This window comes from Colletotrichum gloeosporioides (genome assembly GCF_011800055.1).
Source record: "Colletotrichum gloeosporioides strain Lc1 chromosome Unknown consensus_10, whole genome shotgun sequence".
Taxonomy (NCBI): Eukaryota; Fungi; Ascomycota; class Sordariomycetes; order Glomerellales; family Glomerellaceae; genus Colletotrichum; species Colletotrichum gloeosporioides.
In genome coordinates this window covers 355,028-375,258 of record NW_025544655.1, presented here as the reverse complement: position 1 = coordinate 375,258, position 20,231 = coordinate 355,028, and the positions used below count along the sequence as shown (strand labels likewise).

Genomic DNA, 20,231 nt, shown 5'->3' with positions numbered 1-20,231 from the left:
GATTGATTTCCAAAGTCTCTCTCCCATTCCCCGGCCTTTCCTGGATCCAGTATTGGCTTGGCCTAGACTTGAGCCATGCTGCAACCGTTGCGTCGGGCCCTTGACAACATCGCATTTGCATCATGCATCTGGTGGCAATCAGCCCTGTTTTATGCACAGCGTTTGGTTGTCTACACTTAAGTCCTTGGCCGCATTATCAGATGCAGTGTTCCAACCCAATCTCATGTTGGTTCCTTGGAATTGGTTTTCAAGACTTCCTGGCCTGCAATACGAATTGGTAGCAAAGAGACATGCACGTTGGCCATGTTGTATCCAAAAGAAGGATGGATTAATATTAAGAAATAGTAAAAGGAGCGGCCTGTATCGCTTGATGCCAACTGTCTATCCCACAGATATAACTGCCAAAGTAACTCCATCTATAAATCCCATTTTCATGCTAATAAACTCATCATGAAGCAATATCAACGGTTTTAGAAAGTGAACTTCATCAGCGCTGGGTTGAGGAGGACCGGCAAAGCGAAGTGCGAAAAGATGGTGACGCACAACGGGTAAATGGTCGCAAAGGTTTTGATCTGCCACTCCTGTGGGAAAACGTAGTAGCCGCATATGATCAGTGCCGTGGCGCCAAAGCAGAACACGAAGGTACCCACAAAACTCTTGATGATTTTCGGAATCTCCTCGAGAAAGTTGCAGTTCTCCACCTCCTTCGATGTCGCACCCCATTGGATGTCGATCTCGAAGAAATGACAAAGCAGTGCCTTGGAGACGTGGAGAGAGATACCGCCAAGGAAGATCGTGAAAATGGGCATCCACTTGAAGTTTTCCCACACTAAAGATATGATTAGTATGCGAGAGGAGATACGGAGAGAAGCGGAAGAACTTACAAGCTGATAGAAGAGATCTCTCGCCTAGTCTGTAGCGAAGTATAGCCAGGGAGAGATTGCCAACAAGGGGGAAAACGACAATGATCGATACGTAGGTAGCGAATGAATCAAGATAGTACTTGTCATAGTGTCCCCAATACCATCCCGTTACAAAATAGTTCAGAACGGTCAGAGGCCATGAGGCTCCGATGGCGTAGTAAGTGCCGATGTAAGCCAGAATAGTCATCTTCCGGGGGAAAGCAATGTTGGAGAAGATGAACTTCTTGAAGAGGGGAGTGAAGGGGCCGCGGATGATCCAGAATCGCAGAGGATGAAATAGCAGTTCGTTGCAGCCGTACGCATACTTTTCCCAACGGGCCAACTCGTCGTAGACAGTCAGGGACACACCCTCCTTAAAACCATCCCCAGTATAGGCACCGTACCGGATAGAGTATCCGGCTGTCTGGAGACGCAATGCCATGTCAAAATCCTCAGACACGTGCGATTCGGACCAGAACTTCTCGTATCCATCTTCCTCGTCGAAGTACGAGGCGGCATCCTGGAGAGCAGACCAGCGCAGGACAGCGTTGTGGCCAACGAAAGGCGAGATGTCACCATTGGCGACGGCGAATGTGATCGAGGTGTAAATCATTTCCGTGAACCAGGTGACAGCCTGCTCGAAGAAGGAGTCCGAAACGTTCATGACTCCGGAGGTGTACTGGATGATGGCGACCTCGGGGGACGCGTCCATCTCGCTGACGGCGTCAAGCAGGCAGTCTCGTGGGACACGCGTATCGGAGTCGATAAGCAGAATGTAGTCACCGATTCGAATATTGCCATCGGCCCATGTGCGACCCTCAGACTCCTCGAGGACTTGGGTGAGAGCCTCGGCGTAGACTTGGTCCTCACTCTCTTGGCCCCACTTGTTTCCGCGCTCAATCTCCATGAGTTTCTCCTCCACTTTGATGCTTGTCATGAGCGCGTAGTTCATGTTGGAGGCCTTCTTGAAACGACCCTTGCGGAGGAAAGGAGCCTCGCCGGGGTTCTCAGGGTTGGGGTTGTGACCAGGACGGGAGACCCATCCCATATTGTGCTCCTCATAGAAATCTCTGCGAGCCTGAGCCTCCTCTTCGTCGATGAGCTGCATACCGTCATCGTTGACCAAAATGTTTGCGGTGCCACCCTGCATCTCGTACGTCGAGATAGCAGCCTTGAGAGAAATGACCGTAGGCTTGATAACGGCGTTAAGGCCCTCCTTGTAAACAGGCATCTGGATTGTGACATGGGGTAGCTCGCCTGAGTGAGGACTCATTCGGCGAGGGGGTTTGCCGGAGAAGTTCTTGGAGTTCTGGTTGACACCAGAGATAGGGCCAAATACCTGGAAGACGTTTCCAGATATTGACATGAAGAAGAACAGGGAGATGAAGAGCGTGACTGGTCCGACAGCAAGCAGAGCCAAGCGAGTATAGCTGTTATCGACCGTAATCTGCAAGGCGAGAGCTCGGTAACCAAGACCCAAGCAAGTAATCGAGAGAGCCAGTGCAAGAGCGACTACCATAGAGCTTGTAATCCTGGAAGGCCGAACCTCGGCTTTGAGTGCCTCCTCAAGAGCGGCGGGTGATAATTCTTGAATGTTGATGTCGACTGCTTTCTCGTTCTTTGGCTCATCTTCTTCCTCGCCGTCATCGGTCTTCCAAATCATGGAAATGATCATCTTCTCGATACTCTCTGGTCTAGAGAAGATCCTGTTGGCATCATCGTCCCATACAACCAGCAAAGGTGGGTCGAGGACGAAAGCCGCATACTGATGCTTTTGGCATCTGGGCAAGTCGGTCATCCTCGGAAGGACCTGCAGTTGCAACCCTCCCTCCAGGGCTACGGAGTCCTTAGGCTCCCTGCTGTTGAGAAGACCTTGGATGATGGACTGGATAACCGGAGTGTTCACTGTCATGGCACACTAGTCTAGGTCAGTTCTGACAATGTGATTGTGGTTCATTTTCCAACTTACGCTGACGTTGAGCTGGCCGACCATATCAAAGAATCCATACGGAACAGTCTGCATCTGAGGAGGGGCGCAGACGAAGTCATTGCGGCCCTTCTTGAGAACAATACCCTCACCCAAATTCCATGCCGATGCATAACCCTTTCTCAGCTGTTCCTGGTACATGCCGTGCACCGTTACGTCAGCTCTGAGATCGAGAATGCTACTCGCATGCTTGTCCCTCATGCCAGCAGTGAGAGCCAAGCTCACGGTGGACTGCCTGGCGGATGTCCTGGTGCTCTGGCTTCGGTACGGCCCCGGCTTCTCGGATGACTGCGTCGCGTTCGACGGCATAGGGAGGGTGTTACCCGAAGACTGTTGTCGGTGCTGTGGTGTTGACGGAGTTGGCTTCGATTGTCTTGTGGATTTGTTGGACTCGGAGCCTGCCGCCCGGGCAGGCGTGAGGTACGACTTGAAAGCATGCATCTCGTGATAGTCTCTGAAACGAACGAACCAAAGCTGGTCAAACCACTTTCAGCGTCTGGATAAAGAAAGAGTGACGCAGACACCGTAAGTGAGTGGATGGTGGAGAGGGAAACTCAGTCGCCCAGGGGACGGGAAGGAGGAGAGAGATATTTGAGAAGACCTCAATGCATAGTCCTCTCGAGTGGGCAAGGTCAGCAAGTAAGTCCAGGACAAAGGTTAGCCTAAGCCGCATGCACGGGGGCACCGGTAGCTGAGCAATATTGCATGGCCTGGCCGGCACCGCCATCGCGACAATCACAGCAACCATGGGGCGGCGGCAACGAGAGGCCATGCTCGAGTTAGGCCTGGAGGTGAACAAACGACGGCTGGATTCGAAAGCCACGGTGTGAAGGTGGGTTCCACCGGTCTAAGTCACCCGCGCGAGACGGACTATCAGGTTAGCTGAGAATTGATGACAAGCGGCATCGAATGGCTCCGTACATGAGAAGCTGGCGCCACCCGTGCGCTGCATGGAAGACGGGTAAGCAAGCACAAAGACCGTAGGGACATCCGCCCATCGTGAGGTAGTAGCGTGGCTCGAGGCGACAAAGCAGGCCGAGTCCTTATCGCGTAACTGCCTACCCAAGCGCCGCCGAGCCAAGCCGTTAGACTGAGAAGAGACATTGCACCCCTGTGAAGCCAAACACACTCTAGTCTATCGGCATCCCCTGCCCAGGCTCAGCACGGCATGCAGCCGTCATGAAATGGCCAAGGCGGGATGGCCAACAATATCCACCGGGATGGCGGGAGGACGTGGGATGCAGATAGATAGCCCATTTTCTGCCAGTACGCGATATCGGGAAAGAAGCAGACCGACCGTATTGGCGGAAATGCCCGATTGCCTCGCCGAGATCTCCCTGGAAGGAACCATCTCTCCTTCGAGAGTCCGTTTCGTTAATCCATGCTGCTCAGAAGGGGGAACAGAGTAATCAGGAACAGGACCGTGGTACCTGGTGCATCTAGCTCAGGAACGTCGAAGGCCGCCTTGACTTGGCGCCCTCCTAGTTGACGAAGAAGCTACGAAGGCTTCAGGAAGTGCTTTGAAGCTGGGACGAGAAAACAAAGCCAGAGACTACTAGTAGTTGTCTGTAGCCTAGAGAGGAAAGGTGCCTTTTGTCTCCTTTCCGCTTCGAGAAAAGGCTCGCCGCCAGTTCAGCCTCCGAGGGGTCTTTGACCACTGAGACACCACGCTTGTTTATATGGCTTGCGCCGGTCGGCTTAGATGCCAGCGCTAAAGTAGCGCCGTCCCTGAGTGCAAGGCAGTTGTTTTTAGACAACAAGTCCATTTCAACCCAGACCCCTGGGGGAAACAACAAGACGTGCCAGGCCATTCCGAGGTCTCGGTAACCTTATCTAGTACACTTGTACGAAGAATAGAACCAACAAGGGAGTCTCACACCCGCCTGAGTCGAAGAGTCTGTGACCTGGGCTTCCGTCGCCACGTTTAGTGGGATGTCCTCGGTGCCTCGTACGCGTAACAAAGATGCTGAACCTGGCGTCATGTTTCCATCCTCATGAAGAAACTGAGTTTGAATCGTTCTCAACGGTGGGTTCTAAATTGGAGGTTGTCAAGAGTATTGAATTCGCGAGTTGTGAGTTGGCACTCGCCACCGTGAGTGAATAAAGGAAATCTCCAGGCGCTCGCTTGCCGCGAGAAATCGGTACTTTAACAGTTCCAAGTGATTCAGTCAAGGCGACCTCTGAGATAATCGAGGACGAGGATTTGTTAGTGCACGAGTAGGACTGGGGTGTGTGTCTCCAAATGCTCGCTTTTGAAAGCGAAGGTATGGTTCTGATGGAGTGAGAGATAATGAGACGGGCCAGAAGAGTAGGAAAGTCGGTGGGTGTGCTGTGGCTTGCTGAAGCTGCGACATCTAGCTTAGCTCACCGCGTGTCAGGAGATTGTGCGTGTCCATGCAGGCATAACAAACATTAGGAAACCGTATTGATGCAAGCCTGCGAAGGTGGTCTCGTATGTATTCATGCGGGAGACGTGGGGGAGACGGCAGGACGGCAAGAGCTGGCAGGCGTGGCAGGCAAAGACGGCAAGCTAGATGGGAAAATGCATGAAAAGGCCGATAGGAACAAAAGAAAGAAAAAGCAGTGACGGAGGACGGTCGTGTAGATCCCAAGCCAGCCGGTGATTCCGCTTCCGGCGAAGTCCCTTTTGCTGTGTGTCTTCCAGGTGGTTCATGCTTTATGCAATAGCACAAGATGGCTTATTGCCTATCATGGCCACGGAATGCTGCCCATTGGTCGGGAACGCGAGAGGTGCAGGTACCCGCTCTATATATGCATCTATGCCGTCTTCAGCTCGCCGGCACTACGCCAGCCTACCATTCCCTCTTTGGCCGCGACAAATCTCCTCGCTCAAATCTTCCGCCCCCCCCTGGTCTATGCATGCATGCACCCATCTTTGCTGCCCAGCCGTCGTCCGCGAATCCGATGCCCTGTCGTCCCGTTTATATCAACTGGTGTGCTGCACGACCAGGAATATTGGACGAAGTTCCGGCCGCATCACCAATCCGTCCCGATGGTGGCGCCTTTTCGGCCATTTGATTGCCTCTGCCGTGTCGCATCCCGCCGACGTATCATCGTCTCCTTTTTCGACCAGGCTCGCTGCAGTTCCTGCTAGCTGAATGATGAAAGTGGAAACACTCGACTCCCAACAAAGAATGGTCCTGATGAGGTGGCTCATCCGCCGATCAAAGAATCAACAAATGTCGGCTCTGCCACCAGAAAAAGTCAAACACTTCATTCCTGCTTCGACCAGGCCCGGTGCGGAGGCCTTGTTGCCGTCCGTCGGCCCGCCTATCGCCCAAGGCCATACAGTCACCCTAACGTCTTTTCGAGCTTTGTTTTCGACCGTGAGGCCGAGCGCCGAGAGGATCTGCGTCTCTTGGACGTGGCATTTCGTCAACATAACGGCCCGTTCATCCCGCATCTGTGAGATGCATCGAGACGCATGAGATTTGTGTTGCCGCATGTTGTCATCGAATAGGTGGCAAGTCGCCAAAATGTCATGGGGTACCGGTTAATTTGAGCTATCAAAGAAGCGACAGACGGTTTGTGCAGATCCCGTGCTACACTATTGCCATCACGCATTTACACCTCCTGGTTTGCCATGTTGAACTAACCGATTCTGACTTTTGCCCAGCTTTGCTAGGTCGATGAGCAGAGTCTTCGACAGTGGACACACACCACGCCAACGATAACCCAGGGCAAATGTTCAAGGGTGGAAGCCCCGAATGGCCCATTGCCGACCCCCACTTAGAACTCGCAGCTGAATCCAGAGTCGCATTGTAGAGAATGTCGTCCTCTTTTGGTTTCAAACACCTTTGAGCACCTAATCGCACCACGAACGATTTAACGGCACCAATATCTACCTCAACGCAGAAATTGGGTCATCACCTTATTTTCGGACCAGATTGACGAACACACGCCGCGGGTGCATATTCGTGCCATTTAATTTCCCCGAGTCGGAAAACTTGCCGCGACAAGCCACAGATCGATATTGTGGACGGCTTCGATCCAACTTTGCTATCGACTTGTGCAACCAAATACGAGTTCTGCTGTACTTCCGGCCCTCTTCGTCGGCCCCGTCAAGCTGCAGGCTGCAGTCGTCTCCTCCCGCCGCCGGTAGGTCTGGACCGACACCATCAAACCGCTAGACAACGAACCACGACTAGCTCTTATCATGTTTCTTCCCGCGTGGCCTCGATCCTGGCTATTTTAGGAAACCACATGCCTCGAAGCAGACATCATCGCGAATTAGACACGTCAGAAGGCCCCCTTTTTCTGACAGTTCTCCTCGCTGTCAACTGGGGCGGCTTGCTGTCTCATCGCTCAACACACAAAAGATATCTTGCTTTTTGCACCAGCCAGGCAAGATTTACGGCGGCCAAAAGCCAACACATGGATTAGTGGTGCGCTCCAGGGGCATGGAATCCCAATTTGCCCCTGAACAGCCTCTTTTTGATGCTAAGGGTTCAGCTGTCGCCTCCATTGGGAAAATCGTGCTTGGGCTCGGACCCTGCCGCGAGCCACGAACACGCTACCCTGACTTTCCAACTCAGCCCTCATTTAACCTCCAAGATGGAATCTGACAGGATTTCAACTTCACAAGCAAGGAGCTGGTCCCAGGGCCATGGGACTTACCGCGCGCGGAGCTGGTCCACACTCCCGGAAAATTCTACCCTAGCCATGTGAGGCTATCCTCACAATTGAATGGCTAGTGCCGGTCTGATAGAAGGTCTAGTATATACCAGGGTCCAATATCAAAGTCTGCTGTCACTGGGCTGGCAGCTTGTTGCTTCCAAGGGAAGCCGCAGTTCTCGTTATCGTCATATCTCACTGTGTCGTCCTCAAACAAGTGGGTGGGGAAACTGCACTACCAGTCATACTCAGCCAACCACCGTAGTTTCGTGGTGCTGTTGATGGATCCAAAGGAAGGATAAAGCAAGATAACTGCACCTGGATCCCGTGGTTCTCATCTAGGACATTTGCCAAAGGCTGGCATGCACTTAAGCTGATCAGCCTTAGCCGGTACGCCGATTCATCACGCAAGATAACGCAGATGATTTCCCAGCCCTGCCTCGCCGATAGTTAGGATCTTCGTTACCCACGTTGCCTTGGGTCATTCGCGTTCCCTCGTATGGAGCAATACCTGGGGACGCTATAAGGGTTGCTCTTTGTTGGCGCTAGATCAAGATTTCTGGCTCCTTTCAAGCCATGTTGCTTCCACTGCAGGTTCGCTCTCGGTGCTTCAGGTCTTTCCTTCGTCATGCCTTGTCAAGTAGACAATCTTCTCTTAGTTGGCATGAAAGTATCTCGTTGACAGCTTCGCCAATCGCTGAATGATATTACGCATGATCACAATCATAACCAGTCACGAGCCGCTTGTAGCGTCGTCATATCACGGTCCTTGAGCCAATCTTGGTTTGAACGTGTTTATGAAAATACATCAACCTCTGACATGAATCCCTAAGCACACAGCATTCAAAGCAAACCAATGGCTGGTCTATAGGAGTACCCGCTCACTTCATCAGAGCAATCGTCTTCATCATCTCGAAATTAGGGAGACCCAGTCCCGTCACAGGATCCCAGCCCTGAGTTCCGTTCCATGTTGCAAAGGGAATGACGCCGGCGCCCTGCAACGGCTTTCCAGACTGCAAGTCCACACCGCCGCAGCCCTGCGCGACACCCGTGTTCACATCCGTCAGGCCCCGGAATCCTCGCTTGTACAACCAGGGGTTCATGAAGCCCATCGTCGGCTGGCCGACACGGATCCTAGCATCGTTGAGAAGGCCAACCAGACCGGCAACCAGCGGGGCAGAGGCGGACGTTCCTCCCGTGCCGACGAGCCGGTTCGCGTTGACGATCGGAAACGGTGGGCTGGCAGAGTGGGCCGAGATGTCGGGAAACCCACGGCCGGTGAAGTTGGCGAACGGCTCGTAGTACTTCTTGGTCTCGGGAGAGATGCTCGTCGCCAGGTACGAGGTCACCGCGGCCTCCTGGTACCACGCCTGCTTGAAGTAGTTGCTGAAGCCACTGCCGGAGGCGACCCACGTGATCTCGGGGCCGAACGCCTGCGTGCCTCCCACGGCGGTGATGTATGGGCAGGTGGCGGGGAAGGTCGGCGTGAACTGGGGAGCGTTGCTGCCGTCGTTGGCGCGGCAGGGGGCACCAACGCCAGTGTCACCGCTCGACTCGAGGACAGTCACACCGCGGAGGCCCATCATGCCGATGAGGTTGCACACGCGCGTGGCATACTCGATGGGCACCGTCTGTTCGTCGTCGCCGTACGAAACGGAGAGCACCTGCGGGATGGCAGCGTTCTCCTGCGTCATCATGAACTGGTAAAAGTCTAGGAACGGCTCGTTCTGGTTGTCGGCCTGCGTCGGCGTGCGGAGGTTGGGGATCAGAGGCGGCTTGCCTCCGGTGATGAACTGAGTGATGGGAAGGTTCTTGACCGCGGCGGCCATCACCTGCGCGTCAAGGTTCGCCTCGCCGATCTGACCCTTGGGGTCCTGATGGTCCTGGCCTCCGTTGACGAGCACGCTCTTGAAGCTCTGTGGCGGCAGCTGGAAGCGTGTCAGGAACGCCGTGAGGTCGTCCTGGCGCGCAGACTGGTTCAGGAAACTCGCAAAGCCGACGCGGCTGCCGGCGGCGGGGTCAGCTTGGTAGGCGCCGTAGTTGTACGCCAGCTCGAAGCAAGCCGGGGTGAAGGCCTTGGAGCAGTTCGCCGTGGCGCCGGGGGGGTTCTGTCCCTGTCTGCGAGCCAGCGGGGGAGGCATCGGCGGCATGGCACCAGCGGGCATCGGAGCCGCGAACGCGGGGTCCGACTTCATCTTTCCAAAGTACGTCGTGGGCGTCACGAGCTCAATGTGCTCCGCCATAGTGTCGGGGAGGGAGTATTGCGGCGTGCGCAGCTTCATCGTGCCCTGGACGTCGTAGTAGGCGAAGTTGGCTCCGAGGATTCTGTTCGCGGTCCCTACGTCCGTCGCGAAGTTGACGAAGCGGCCCCCGTCGGTGTACGAGACGTCCTTGACGTTCTCTTTGGCCAGCCACGCCTGCACCGCGGCGACGGACTGCTCTGCCGGCTTGAACATGTCGTTGACCTGCGCCGCCGACAGGTACTTGCCGTAGTTGGGGCTGTCGGGGTCGGAGACGTCCTTGAGCATGGGTTCCAGCTTGTCGATGTTTTGCAGCTTCAGGCCGATCTGGAGGTTGATCTGCTCGCCTTCGGCGGCCATGTTGACCATCGAGACGCCCGAGACGAAGTTGGCTGCTCGAGACATGAGGCGGGCTTCGACTGCGACGGCAGCGGCCGCCAGGGCCAGGAGGGCCTTGAGAGGAGCCATTCCGGCTGGCCTTTTCGTTGGATGGACTCGGGGAGGGGATGAGGATTATCGAGTCGTCGTTCGCGTCTCTCAGAGGGCCGAATCGTAGAGTTATTCACAACTAGGGACAGTGGCCAACTACGACGAGGCACATGAAGGAGACACGAAAATTACAGGCAAGTTGACAAGACGAGACGATTAGAAGTACGGATCACGAGTCGGAAGACAGTCGGCTCTACGGTTGTATCCGAACTACCAACCCCAGGCACAGTTTCTCCTTCTTACTCGGGGGACAGTACTGCAACTGCTGTTTGCCTTCGATCCAATGGCCCTACCGGGGCCAGGTGTAATGGTTCAGACAGTACATGTCGTAGAATCACGCTGCGCAGTAGGGCAGGTGCAGCCCTTCCCGCGCAGGTTTTCGTCTGAAGGCGTCCAACCGGCGGGATCAGACTTTAAGGTTACAAGATCCCAAACGTGCAAGCTGCACGTTTCAATACCTGGACCTTGCCCTCACGCAAATACAAATCTGGCCGCGGGATAGCCGACACAGGAGGGAGGTGTTTTCTGAGGGAGCGCAATGCAGGAACGCCGAACCTTATTTCCTTTTCGCGGAGTGCAGGCGCAGAGGAGATCGATCCCGCGCGTCCCACGGTTTGGTACGGCCACTTATTTGCCATCCATCACGTTCCGCAACCCACATTCCCAGCAAACTCAACGCTTGCCTTGACTGGAGCGGGTCATATACTCGCTGGAAATTTAAGGTGTGAATCATGTCAGTTGCAAAGTCTTTCGATAACCTGACTTGTCAATCACATCCGTGTCCACGACCACACGATTACGTCTCCTCTGCAGGTTGACGCGGTTAATCTTCCGCCATACCTTAGGTTTCCTTCCTGTCGTTCGTTCGTGTCCTTGGCACCGGTACTGCTGTTCTCTGGTTCGACAGGGGGAGGACGACGAAAACACAGGACGCCGAAATTGAATGCCTAAGATGCCCGGAATAGCCTCCGTCGCCCGCATTATGGAGAAACAAGACATGAAGCCGCATCGCTTGGCAAATCCTGCTGCGAAAGCTTGATCGTCGCAGTGAGAGAAACACCCCGCCAATCTGCGCGGGGCGATCCTCCCCTGGAAGAAAAAGCCAAGAGAACATGCAAACAAGCAATTGAGCCGCGCTGCTAGCGCCGTAGATCCAATCAACCACGCACGGCAGAGTGCTCTTTTCTCTCTTCCAAGGAGATGACCGCTCGACGGCCCCTTCGCCTCCCGAAAAATGATTTGGATTTGATGGCCCCGGCGGGCGAGGGTCCCGGGGGAAAGCCACCAGGTGCCCGGGAACGGATGGTTCCTGGGAGTTTCCGACCACTGGCGGCCTTCTCCCCCCTCCCCCCTTATTTTCTTGGCAAAATGTGTAAAGTTGTTTCTGCGCCGGGCGTGCTCTTTGGGCAGAGCAAACGGGATGGCATGGTCACAGCGGTCTCTGCATTGTTTAGGTTCCGAATCCGAGCCGCACTCCGGTCTGGCGCCTGACCCCTTTCGGTTCTGGAGAGACCAAGTGGCTGACCACTACTGAGACGGGACGGCCCAGGAGCTTCTCCCGTTGGATCGTCGGTCTGGATCATTCGTCAACACCATGATAGAGCTTGATGGGCCGGAGCCGTATCCCAGAGAGACACATCACCACTGGTAATATTTCTTTTGTTTCCGTGCAGAGTTTATCTGGTTATTTTCTAGATGCTACCTAGTCATACAAAAGAGCACGAAACGCCTAAGTTGAGCACGGGGAGGGAGAATCCATCCCATCTTGGACAACATGAGGCGGTGGTAAAACACGAAGGAAAGTTGTTCCGACCGGCGCGCACCACAACCTTTCTGATGAACACCCACCCACAACCGACGGGTAGAATCATGACTTTCGTTAAACACATGAGACTGCAGAGACTAAGGCCGGCCGTTTCTACGATAATCCATCTGTGCGCTTCGATATCGTTGCCGTGGCGATGAATTCGAACTGGTTGACGGGCGGCACGAACGGAGCCAATGGGGGTGCCGGATGGTTGTTTGGGATTCTGATCTCGACCATGGCTTTGCGACCGTCGTATGGAAATTGAAAGAATCTGGTTGGTCTATTGTCAGCAACACATTCATTCAAGTGAATTGCGTAGAGAGTTTGCCGCCCGGCCCCTTACCTAGAGTCTTTGTACAAGTGGCTCACAGACATCATGAAGTTTGAGGCTGAGCGGAACTCGACGACCTTGAACGAGAAGAGGTTCGTTGCTGACGTCCAGCAGAATGCTCCGTTGATGGGGAAACTGTTGTTCGGGCCATTGTCAGGGGTTATCCCGTCCCAATGCCAAGTTGCATTACAGTGAGCGCCGTTGATATCGACGACGCCTTCTGTGTTGTAATCATAAAAGTCGACTGGCATTGCCATGTTAGTGAGGCACGAATATGATGTTGAACTGAGACTTACAATCGAGTGTACAGTTATACATATCTGAGGTCTCTGTCTTTTGGCAGACGGTAGCCAGGTTGCTCAGTGTCATGTTCAACCATGGATATCTGAACCGGCTGGCCTCTTGGTGGATCTTCTCGTCATCTTCCAACGCCATCGACAGGGAGGCTACGAGAGGTATAACAGACAGCATGGATATGAAGAAGAGAGACTTCATCGTGCTTAGTGTTGTGATGACTGAGACAGTGTGGCTGTTGTAAATAGAGACTAAATCTCTCAATGTGTATTGTGAGGATTTCGGGTTTGTTCGTTAAATTTGACTCAAATGCCGTCAATTTATGGCCTTCAAGATTGATCTTAGGCCATTACTTATAGTTATAGATTCGATGACAGCGCATTCTATGCAGTCTTCCCCGTTGCCGCAACCGCAACCGAATGTCGTCGTAGACCGCCTCGGACTGCAAAGTCATTGGAGCAACGGCATCATGTACCCGGCCGATGATATGGCCAACGCGGGCCGGTGCGAGAAGCCGTCGTTGTGCGCGTCTACGGGCAAACCCCGTTCGTCACACATACGATTTTCAACCGCCTTTCGAGGGAAAGCTGGACGCGGTGCCAGCCAGTCGCCGGAACAGAAGAGCCGAAACCAGGACGAGGGTACCTGCCGAGAGGTTGCCCGTGTTTCCCGGAGATTGTTGTCACACCGAGGATCATGGCATTCAGGTCACCAAGAAGATGGAGAGAGTCCAGACGGTTGTGGCGCAAATTGACAAGATGCTCAGTCTTGACCACTGGTGGTGTGCCCGATCACGGTCTAGAGTTCCTACGCCCAGATCATTTGCTGAAGGTGTCGAAAACGAGGCGATGTTGCTCGGCGGACGACAGGTCAGGCAACTGGAACAAAGTGAAACTCGTGATCAAGATCAACGCTTGGGTTGCAGCAAGAGCTTGTCGTTGAACTTCCTATTAGTGACTCGCAGTGGACGGTTGTGTAAGTCGGCCCGCGGGCGACCAGAATATCGATCCTGAAAGAGCCAAGTATGTCTGCACAAGTCATACCCATGCGGATGGCCAATCTCCTGCACATAGTAGGAGAACATGATCCAACCAGGGCGGCGTGTGAGTTACTGCAGATGGGGCGGCTAGGCACAGATGATTCGTTTTCTCGTGCAACCAGCCTGGAAAGTTGCTTTCGAACGCTGCCTGTGGCACCATTTCGGTGGCGGAATGGTTGCCGGACGAGCTCTGTTTGCTTGAGCAAGTTGTTTCTCGGTCTTCTTCGAACCAGAATGCATGGAACATCGGCTCCCAGCAAGAAGCATACCCAGCCCCCTGGAATGCTTCGCGTAGCATTATCAATGCAGCCATCCAGGCCGCGATGCTGCGCCTTGAGTCCAAAAGGGCTCTCAATTTGTCCAAAAATGGTCATGTGTGTCAGAAAGTGGTATTTTCGCAGGAGCCTTGACACGTTGTTGTCCAAAAGATTACTGAGGGCCTTGTTTGCGACTGCATACAAGCAGTATCTCAACTCGTTTCCTAAGGTCCAACCCGTTTCCTAAGGTCGCTTGAATGTTCCGTTTCAGGCAGCAAAGACTACATACCGGCGGTGAAGAACTCTCGCAGCGGGCCAATCAGTCAAGCCGGCCTCGCGATGATGTGCGTGTCGTCGATCTCCGAGGTGAAGCCGTCGTACTGCTCGAGGAGTCACAGCTTCATTGACCGACTAAACGCCAAACACTGCTCTTGTCAACGTGATGCCAACTTTGAGGATGAAGATATCTGTGAAAGCGGCAAACATGCACACCGCTTCTTAGCTGCGAGGCATCAAGACTGAGCCTGAGCTCCTCATCGAAGCATCGACGAGCTCCTTCCATGCGCTGACCGGCTTCGTGTGACATGCAGTTGCTCAGAGCCGAGAGTAAAGGGGTCAGGCAGTGTCGCCAAACACGGCGTGGCTAGCATCAGTGCTGAGTCCAGGGTCGTCGCCACGAGGTCTCGTCGTGTCGGACGGCAGCATTTGGCTCAACGGACCATCTTCATCGGGAAGGGCCGTGGCAGGCAAACAAGGAACTCCTGTAACGGATAGAATAGTATGCTGAGGAAAAAACGTTAATCGAACGACGGGTTCTCGCCTTGAACACGAGCCCCAGAGGTCAGCCGCCGCATTCCTGGGCAAGACTGGGCAGCACAAAGGGGCTGGATGGGCAAGAAGGTGGTAAAACTTGCGAGGGTAATCGCATGAGTATACCAGGCCAGCCAAGACTGGTTGGTAGTGGCCGATGATGTCGTACGCAGATATTGTCGATTGTAAGCGGTTCGAGGATGGTCAAGAGATGACTGGCTGACTGTCGTTGAGGCTGATGCCGTGGTGCAAAAGCATTGGGGAACAGCAGAGCTAAAAGATGTCTCCTTGGCTCATACGCCGGAGTTGCAGGAGTCAAGCTCACAGAAGGTACTGAGATGAGCATTTGGGAAAGTATGTCTCTTGCCCTTGCTGTTGCCCGTTCTATCACGTCGTCGTCTCGGGTCTGGATTTCCAAGTCGCTACTCCATCCGCCTGGTAATGACTTCCTATTTAATACTTCGCCTCTACTACCATCATCTTCACACGTCAATCTCCATCTTAATTCCGGTGAGACCATCAAACTCTGCACTGAAATGTTGTTGAATCTGATTGCAGCGCAGACGCAAATAATCTCTGGAAAATCCCAGACTAGCACTGTTTTCAGTGGCACCACGGCTCATAGGAAGAATGAGATATCCGTCCTCTTTCTGGAGGTCTACGTTGACCAATCTATGGGTTCTCTACAAGAGATTGCCTATTTTTGCTGTGCTAGAGCTACCCCTTTTCCTGTGGTATCGTACTCTACTTTATCATCGTCGTCGCCACTATAATCGTTATCATTACTTCATCGTCCTTATTATCTTCGATCTTCGTCATCGTCGTCGTTGCTACTACTATTACTACTTCTACTTCTGCATTGAATAGGAGTAATGAACTACACAGAAAATATAGCCGCACACACACACAGGAAAACCAGGCGGTCTTCTCTACAATCGCATCACCGAACTATAATGGCAACGCTAGACACCAGACATAACGCCCCATAGGCTAGAACGCGACAAACATCTACGTCGACAGTCCCAAGCCGCTTGTCGGGAGAATGCCGACATGATGAGCAGACAAAAGGTCCCAGAGCGGAAATGCCGTCGTTTGCCGGAGCTGGAAGCCGCGGGTCACGGACGGGACGGGACGGCAAGGCAAAAACGGAGCATGAAATCCAAAGGAATATGGCCGGCATCTCCGAACGCTCGGGCTCCGTCCCGTTCAGATACGACGCGCCGGTGGCGGTGCCGCCCTGCAGGTGGATCGCGAAGGGGAATCTGCTTCGTTCGGTTCAGCCTTAATACCAGCGTATCTTCTTCCTTGCACGTGTACAATCTTGGGGGCTTCTATTTCCGCTCCGGGCCGGGTCATTTTAGGCTTTAGCACAGCGTTTTAAGGGCAGTCGAAGTGCGCAAAGTAAGGTAGGTAGTATCAACATTCGGACTGTGTTCCGCGTCTAGTGATTATTGGGGGCCACATGAGGTTGTATCGGACCCGTACGCGGATTCGATGTCCGACCAAGTCGCGCTATGCACGGGCGAGATCTCGTGTTTGTGGAAGGTGTGTGTGTGTGTGTGTGAGTGTTCTAGAACAGGTCTCGTCTGCATGTCATGTTCCAATATATTGACGCAGAAGAAGACTGGAACCGGGAGCTCAGCCATGACAGCGAGCGTTGGATTCGGTCCAGTGCTAGGTCTGGCGTGGGATGATGCATCGGCATTCAGATTTGCCCGTCGAAACAAGACGACCTTGACGCAGGACGTCGATCATGTCGCTCGTCAGGTGAGGCACCATGCCTGCATATCTCTGCCAGATTGACAGCAGGTCTTGACTCGACGTCATTCAAAGGGTCGAGCTCAAGAGGTGTCCAACTCGCGCGTCTATTCCAAGAACTCCTGCCAGGATTCCGCTTTGCATGGCAAGAGGTTGGACGGCGGGCATGGTTCTCTCTGGTGGTGTGCAGTGCAGGTGAGATCTGCGGCAGGCAGTTGGACGGATCCCTGAGTTCTTAGGTGAGCTGAGTCCGAGCTAACGCCGGATTGGGATTAGTGGTCTTGTGGAGAGATCCCGACATCCCACTGGGAAAGAAATAAATGGGAATTTGGGAAAGCCCCTTTTTTTCCTTTCTTGCGCTATTAATAGACATTCGCCTGAAAACTAAGTTTTCTGGACGGAGCACGAACGAAGAAAAGGGCCCTCTGCTTCTGGGTTGGAAGATGGATCCCTGTCGATACCACAGCCTTACTCGGCACGCCGCCTGTCTGCCGGCCGCATCGAGCTTGAGCGTCCTCTGGTGAGGAGTTGCAGTCTGGATTGGGGACGGATGTTGACAGCACACTGTAATCAAGTCCTAACGAACGACGTTGTATTCTACCCGCAGACATGGAGCGCCAGCCACCTGGAACTCGGTTGGAAAGTTTCGCAAAGTTCCAAGAGGTCCTAGAGCAACATGTAAAGAAGGCGGTGAGCTTGTTGCTCAGGACGGGTTCCAACTTCACACACAGTCATGACCCAACTGGCTGGGAAGGGGTCATGACTCATTTCAAATGACCACGAAGCTCGTAGTTTTATTATCGTAGCTCGTCAACTCGAATAATCACTCTGATGAGCTTACTGGTGGCCCGAAGTCTTGGTATTCTCCTTCCGGGAAGTGGGCTATTAGTAGCTCTTTTCCCCCAAAAGAGAGTGACTCCACTTGAGCTCTCGGCCGAGGTTTGTGGTTGCAAAGTCGACAGCTGTCCGACGGGGTTGTACGTATGAAAATTGGCCTTTATATTGCAGTGAAATGGGGTGCGGATCGGAGGTCCAAACGATTCATGATACACCCTGGCTTACACCCTGGGCAGCTCAGAGAAACGGCGCACCAACGTAGCCGCATGAACAGAGTATGCGACGAGAACCTGTGATTAAGCATCTTGAGACGATATAAGAGTTGTCAAGTATGGGCTGCAAGGAGACACATCATGCCAACTCATGCGCACCAGATATGGCGTGCGATGTCGCTGTGGGATTTCGCGTCGTTGAGGCCGCGAGCTGTGCCGAGGCATCACCGAGAATGACACAGCTACGGGGCACGCCGTAAGGTGGAAGATGATTGGACGGGTTCAGTCCATGTAAAGTTGAGCTCCCCACAGCACACATTGTAAAGTTTCCGAGTTAAAGAGATGAAAGGGGCCAAAATACACCTTGGCATCTTGAAGCTCCTGGAAGCAAGGTTGTTTTAGGGCTGAGCTGTCCGAGAGCTGCTGCGCCCTTTAGGCGGGGGAGGGGAGGGGTGCTGGGAGCAGCAGCAAGATTGACTGACAGACAGCTTCGGCGCTCGCCTTGGTTGCTAAGAAGAGTATTCAAGGCGATTCTGCAATGCTTCTTCTTGACATGTCGTCATTGTCCCTTTTTTGAGACTGCCGAAAAGTTGGTGCATATGGCCGAGCAGGATATGGACGTGGGGTTGCATTATGTCGTTGCTTGCTCGGAGACAAGAGGCTGTGGCGTCGCGGCCGCAAGAGCAGAGGAAATGTGCGCGCATGCACGGATTGCGACGTAGTTGCATGCGATGCCAGGGTCCAGGTCGCCATGAGTGAGAGCCCAAAACTCTGTTCGGACCTGAATCCAGTCCGCAACCAGCCTGCTGGCACAACCCCTCGTCTCTCTCCGTCCAGTCTGTCATCTCTCCCTCAGCCTCAGGCCGGGCAACGCACAAAGCGGTGCAAGCGGTGCATGCCGTCAGTCGGTGTCATGCTGGACTGGATTTTCGAGCTCTCTCTTGGGCTGGGCACCTGTCAGTCGTAGTCGCGGTGTCGGTGATTTTTTGACAACGGGGGCGCAGGGCCAAGGAGCCAGGTTACGGCCTGCGGTGTGGGCAGGGTGGCATCAGCAGCGAGACAGCCCGCCGGTAGCTTGCCGAAGGACCGAGAGGACGGCAACGGCCAGCGGAGGCCGATGGCACTAGTGTATTGTAGAGGACTGGGGTGGTGTTTCTGTGAGTGGTGAGTGACTGCTGAAGGATGTGCGCCTGTTTCGTTGTTGATGTTGGTAAAGGTGGTGAGAGCTGGAATTCTGGACGAAGCTTGTGTTTAATTAAATTGCTGGCGACCCTTTCTTCTGCTGAGGTAGGTAGGTCCAGCTCGCAATCATCTCAAGTTGGGCCACCTAGACAGAGCTAGTGCCGCAATCCGATGTCGAGAATGGCCCGGCCACTGCTCGAGTTCGGACCTTCGTCTCATTTCCTGATCTTGTCATCCTCCAGCCGTCTGACTGGCGCTGGTGGGCTGTGTGTGAATGGCATTGGCTGCACACCCTGTCGACAGAGCAAGTGGACAAAAGAAACAAGACAGACATGCTGCTGCTGCTGCTGCTGCTGATGCTGCTCTCCAAGTAAGCCTGACAGGCTCTTTCTCTGTCTCTCTGTCGTGTTCTGAGATGGAAGCCGAGTCCGCCGTACTCCGTATGTGGTGGGGAGGAGAGAAGGACCAGCCCAGGAAAAAGGCAACTGATCAGCCCTATCCTGGATCCTGGCGTGGCATCCCCAACACGACGACGCTATTCGCCTCTCCCTCACCTTCCCTCTAAGGCTCGGCTCTTTTCTGAGTCTGATCATTGTCGCATTCCCGTCTAATCCGGTCAGGTGCTGCTGCCGAATCTGCCCTTCACATCCTCTTCAGCATCAGAAGCCTCTTTCGAGCCATCTGCTGTCCATCGTAGCTCCCCGCCTTTGTCAAGCCATCGGTCTCTATCTTGCCGTCCTCATCGGCCAACAGAAGGACACTACCATTCCGTCCCGATAGTCAACCCCCCTGACGACGCTGATCGAAACCCGTCTGTGTTTCACCAAACGACCCCAGATCCCTCCCCCGCAGCACGCAGCACTCGCATCAGCAGCGTGTCGCTCATCCCCCTCGTCGGGTCACAGCGAGTATCCGTACTGTACTGCACTGCACCTCTGCAGGACTCAGTTAACCGCCGTTCGTCTGAACAGAGCCAGGGCCACAGAGGAGAGGTAGACATCCCAGAAACGAAAGGCCACAGAGCCAGCCGTACGTCGACCTCGCAGTCCCAAGGACACGAAGACGACCAGGCGCCCCCTTTTTGAACCCCTCGGGCCACTCGCTACTTTTGCTTTTCGACCTGCCATTGTCCGTGAATGGCATAGCGCTGCATGCCGGGAAACAGAGACAGCTTCCGTCAAATCACCTCTTCGTACCTCCCTAAGCCATCGGCGACACCCTAGCAAGCATTCAACAAGCCTCGCCCACCAGCGAATCCAACAGACGCAGACGCAGGCGCGGACGCGGACGCGGACGCGGACCTCGACAGACAGACGCCCAACCAGACAGAGCACCCCCATCCCCATCCCGTCGCATCCTAGACAGCTGACAGACGAGCTGCCGCTGGGATTGACTTGTGTGCACAGCCCCAAGGAAGCCCCTCCACGCTCCCCCTCCCCTCCAAGGGCCCC

At 54.1% G+C, this 20,231-nt stretch overlaps 3 protein-coding genes across 3 annotated transcripts; all 3 read right to left on the bottom strand.

Annotated features, from left to right (window-relative positions):
• Positions 1–470: 470 nt before the first annotated feature.
• Positions 471–3,330, bottom strand: GCG54_00006643 (uncharacterized protein; the record flags this gene model as incomplete). Its single annotated transcript, XM_045406642.1, has 3 exons — positions 471–829; positions 885–2,820; positions 2,872–3,330. The coding sequence occupies 3 exons, from the start codon at positions 3,328–3,330 to the stop codon at positions 471–473; spliced, it is 2,754 nt and encodes a 917-aa protein (XP_045269894.1).
• A 5,075-nt stretch (positions 3,331–8,405) lies between these two features.
• GCG54_00006642 (Tripeptidyl-peptidase sed4) lies at positions 8,406–10,232 on the bottom strand (the record flags this gene model as incomplete). Its single annotated transcript, XM_045406641.1, has 1 exon — positions 8,406–10,232. The coding sequence occupies one exon, from the start codon at positions 10,230–10,232 to the stop codon at positions 8,406–8,408; it is 1,827 nt and encodes a 608-aa protein (XP_045269893.1).
• Positions 10,233–12,171: 1,939 nt separating this feature from the next.
• GCG54_00006641 (uncharacterized protein) lies at positions 12,172–12,886 on the bottom strand (the record flags this gene model as incomplete). Its single annotated transcript, XM_045406640.1, has 3 exons — positions 12,172–12,331; positions 12,404–12,635; positions 12,688–12,886. 3 exons carry the CDS (start codon positions 12,884–12,886, stop codon positions 12,172–12,174), a joined length of 591 nt encoding a protein of 196 aa, XP_045269892.1.
• Positions 12,887–20,231: the final 7,345 nt, after the last annotated feature.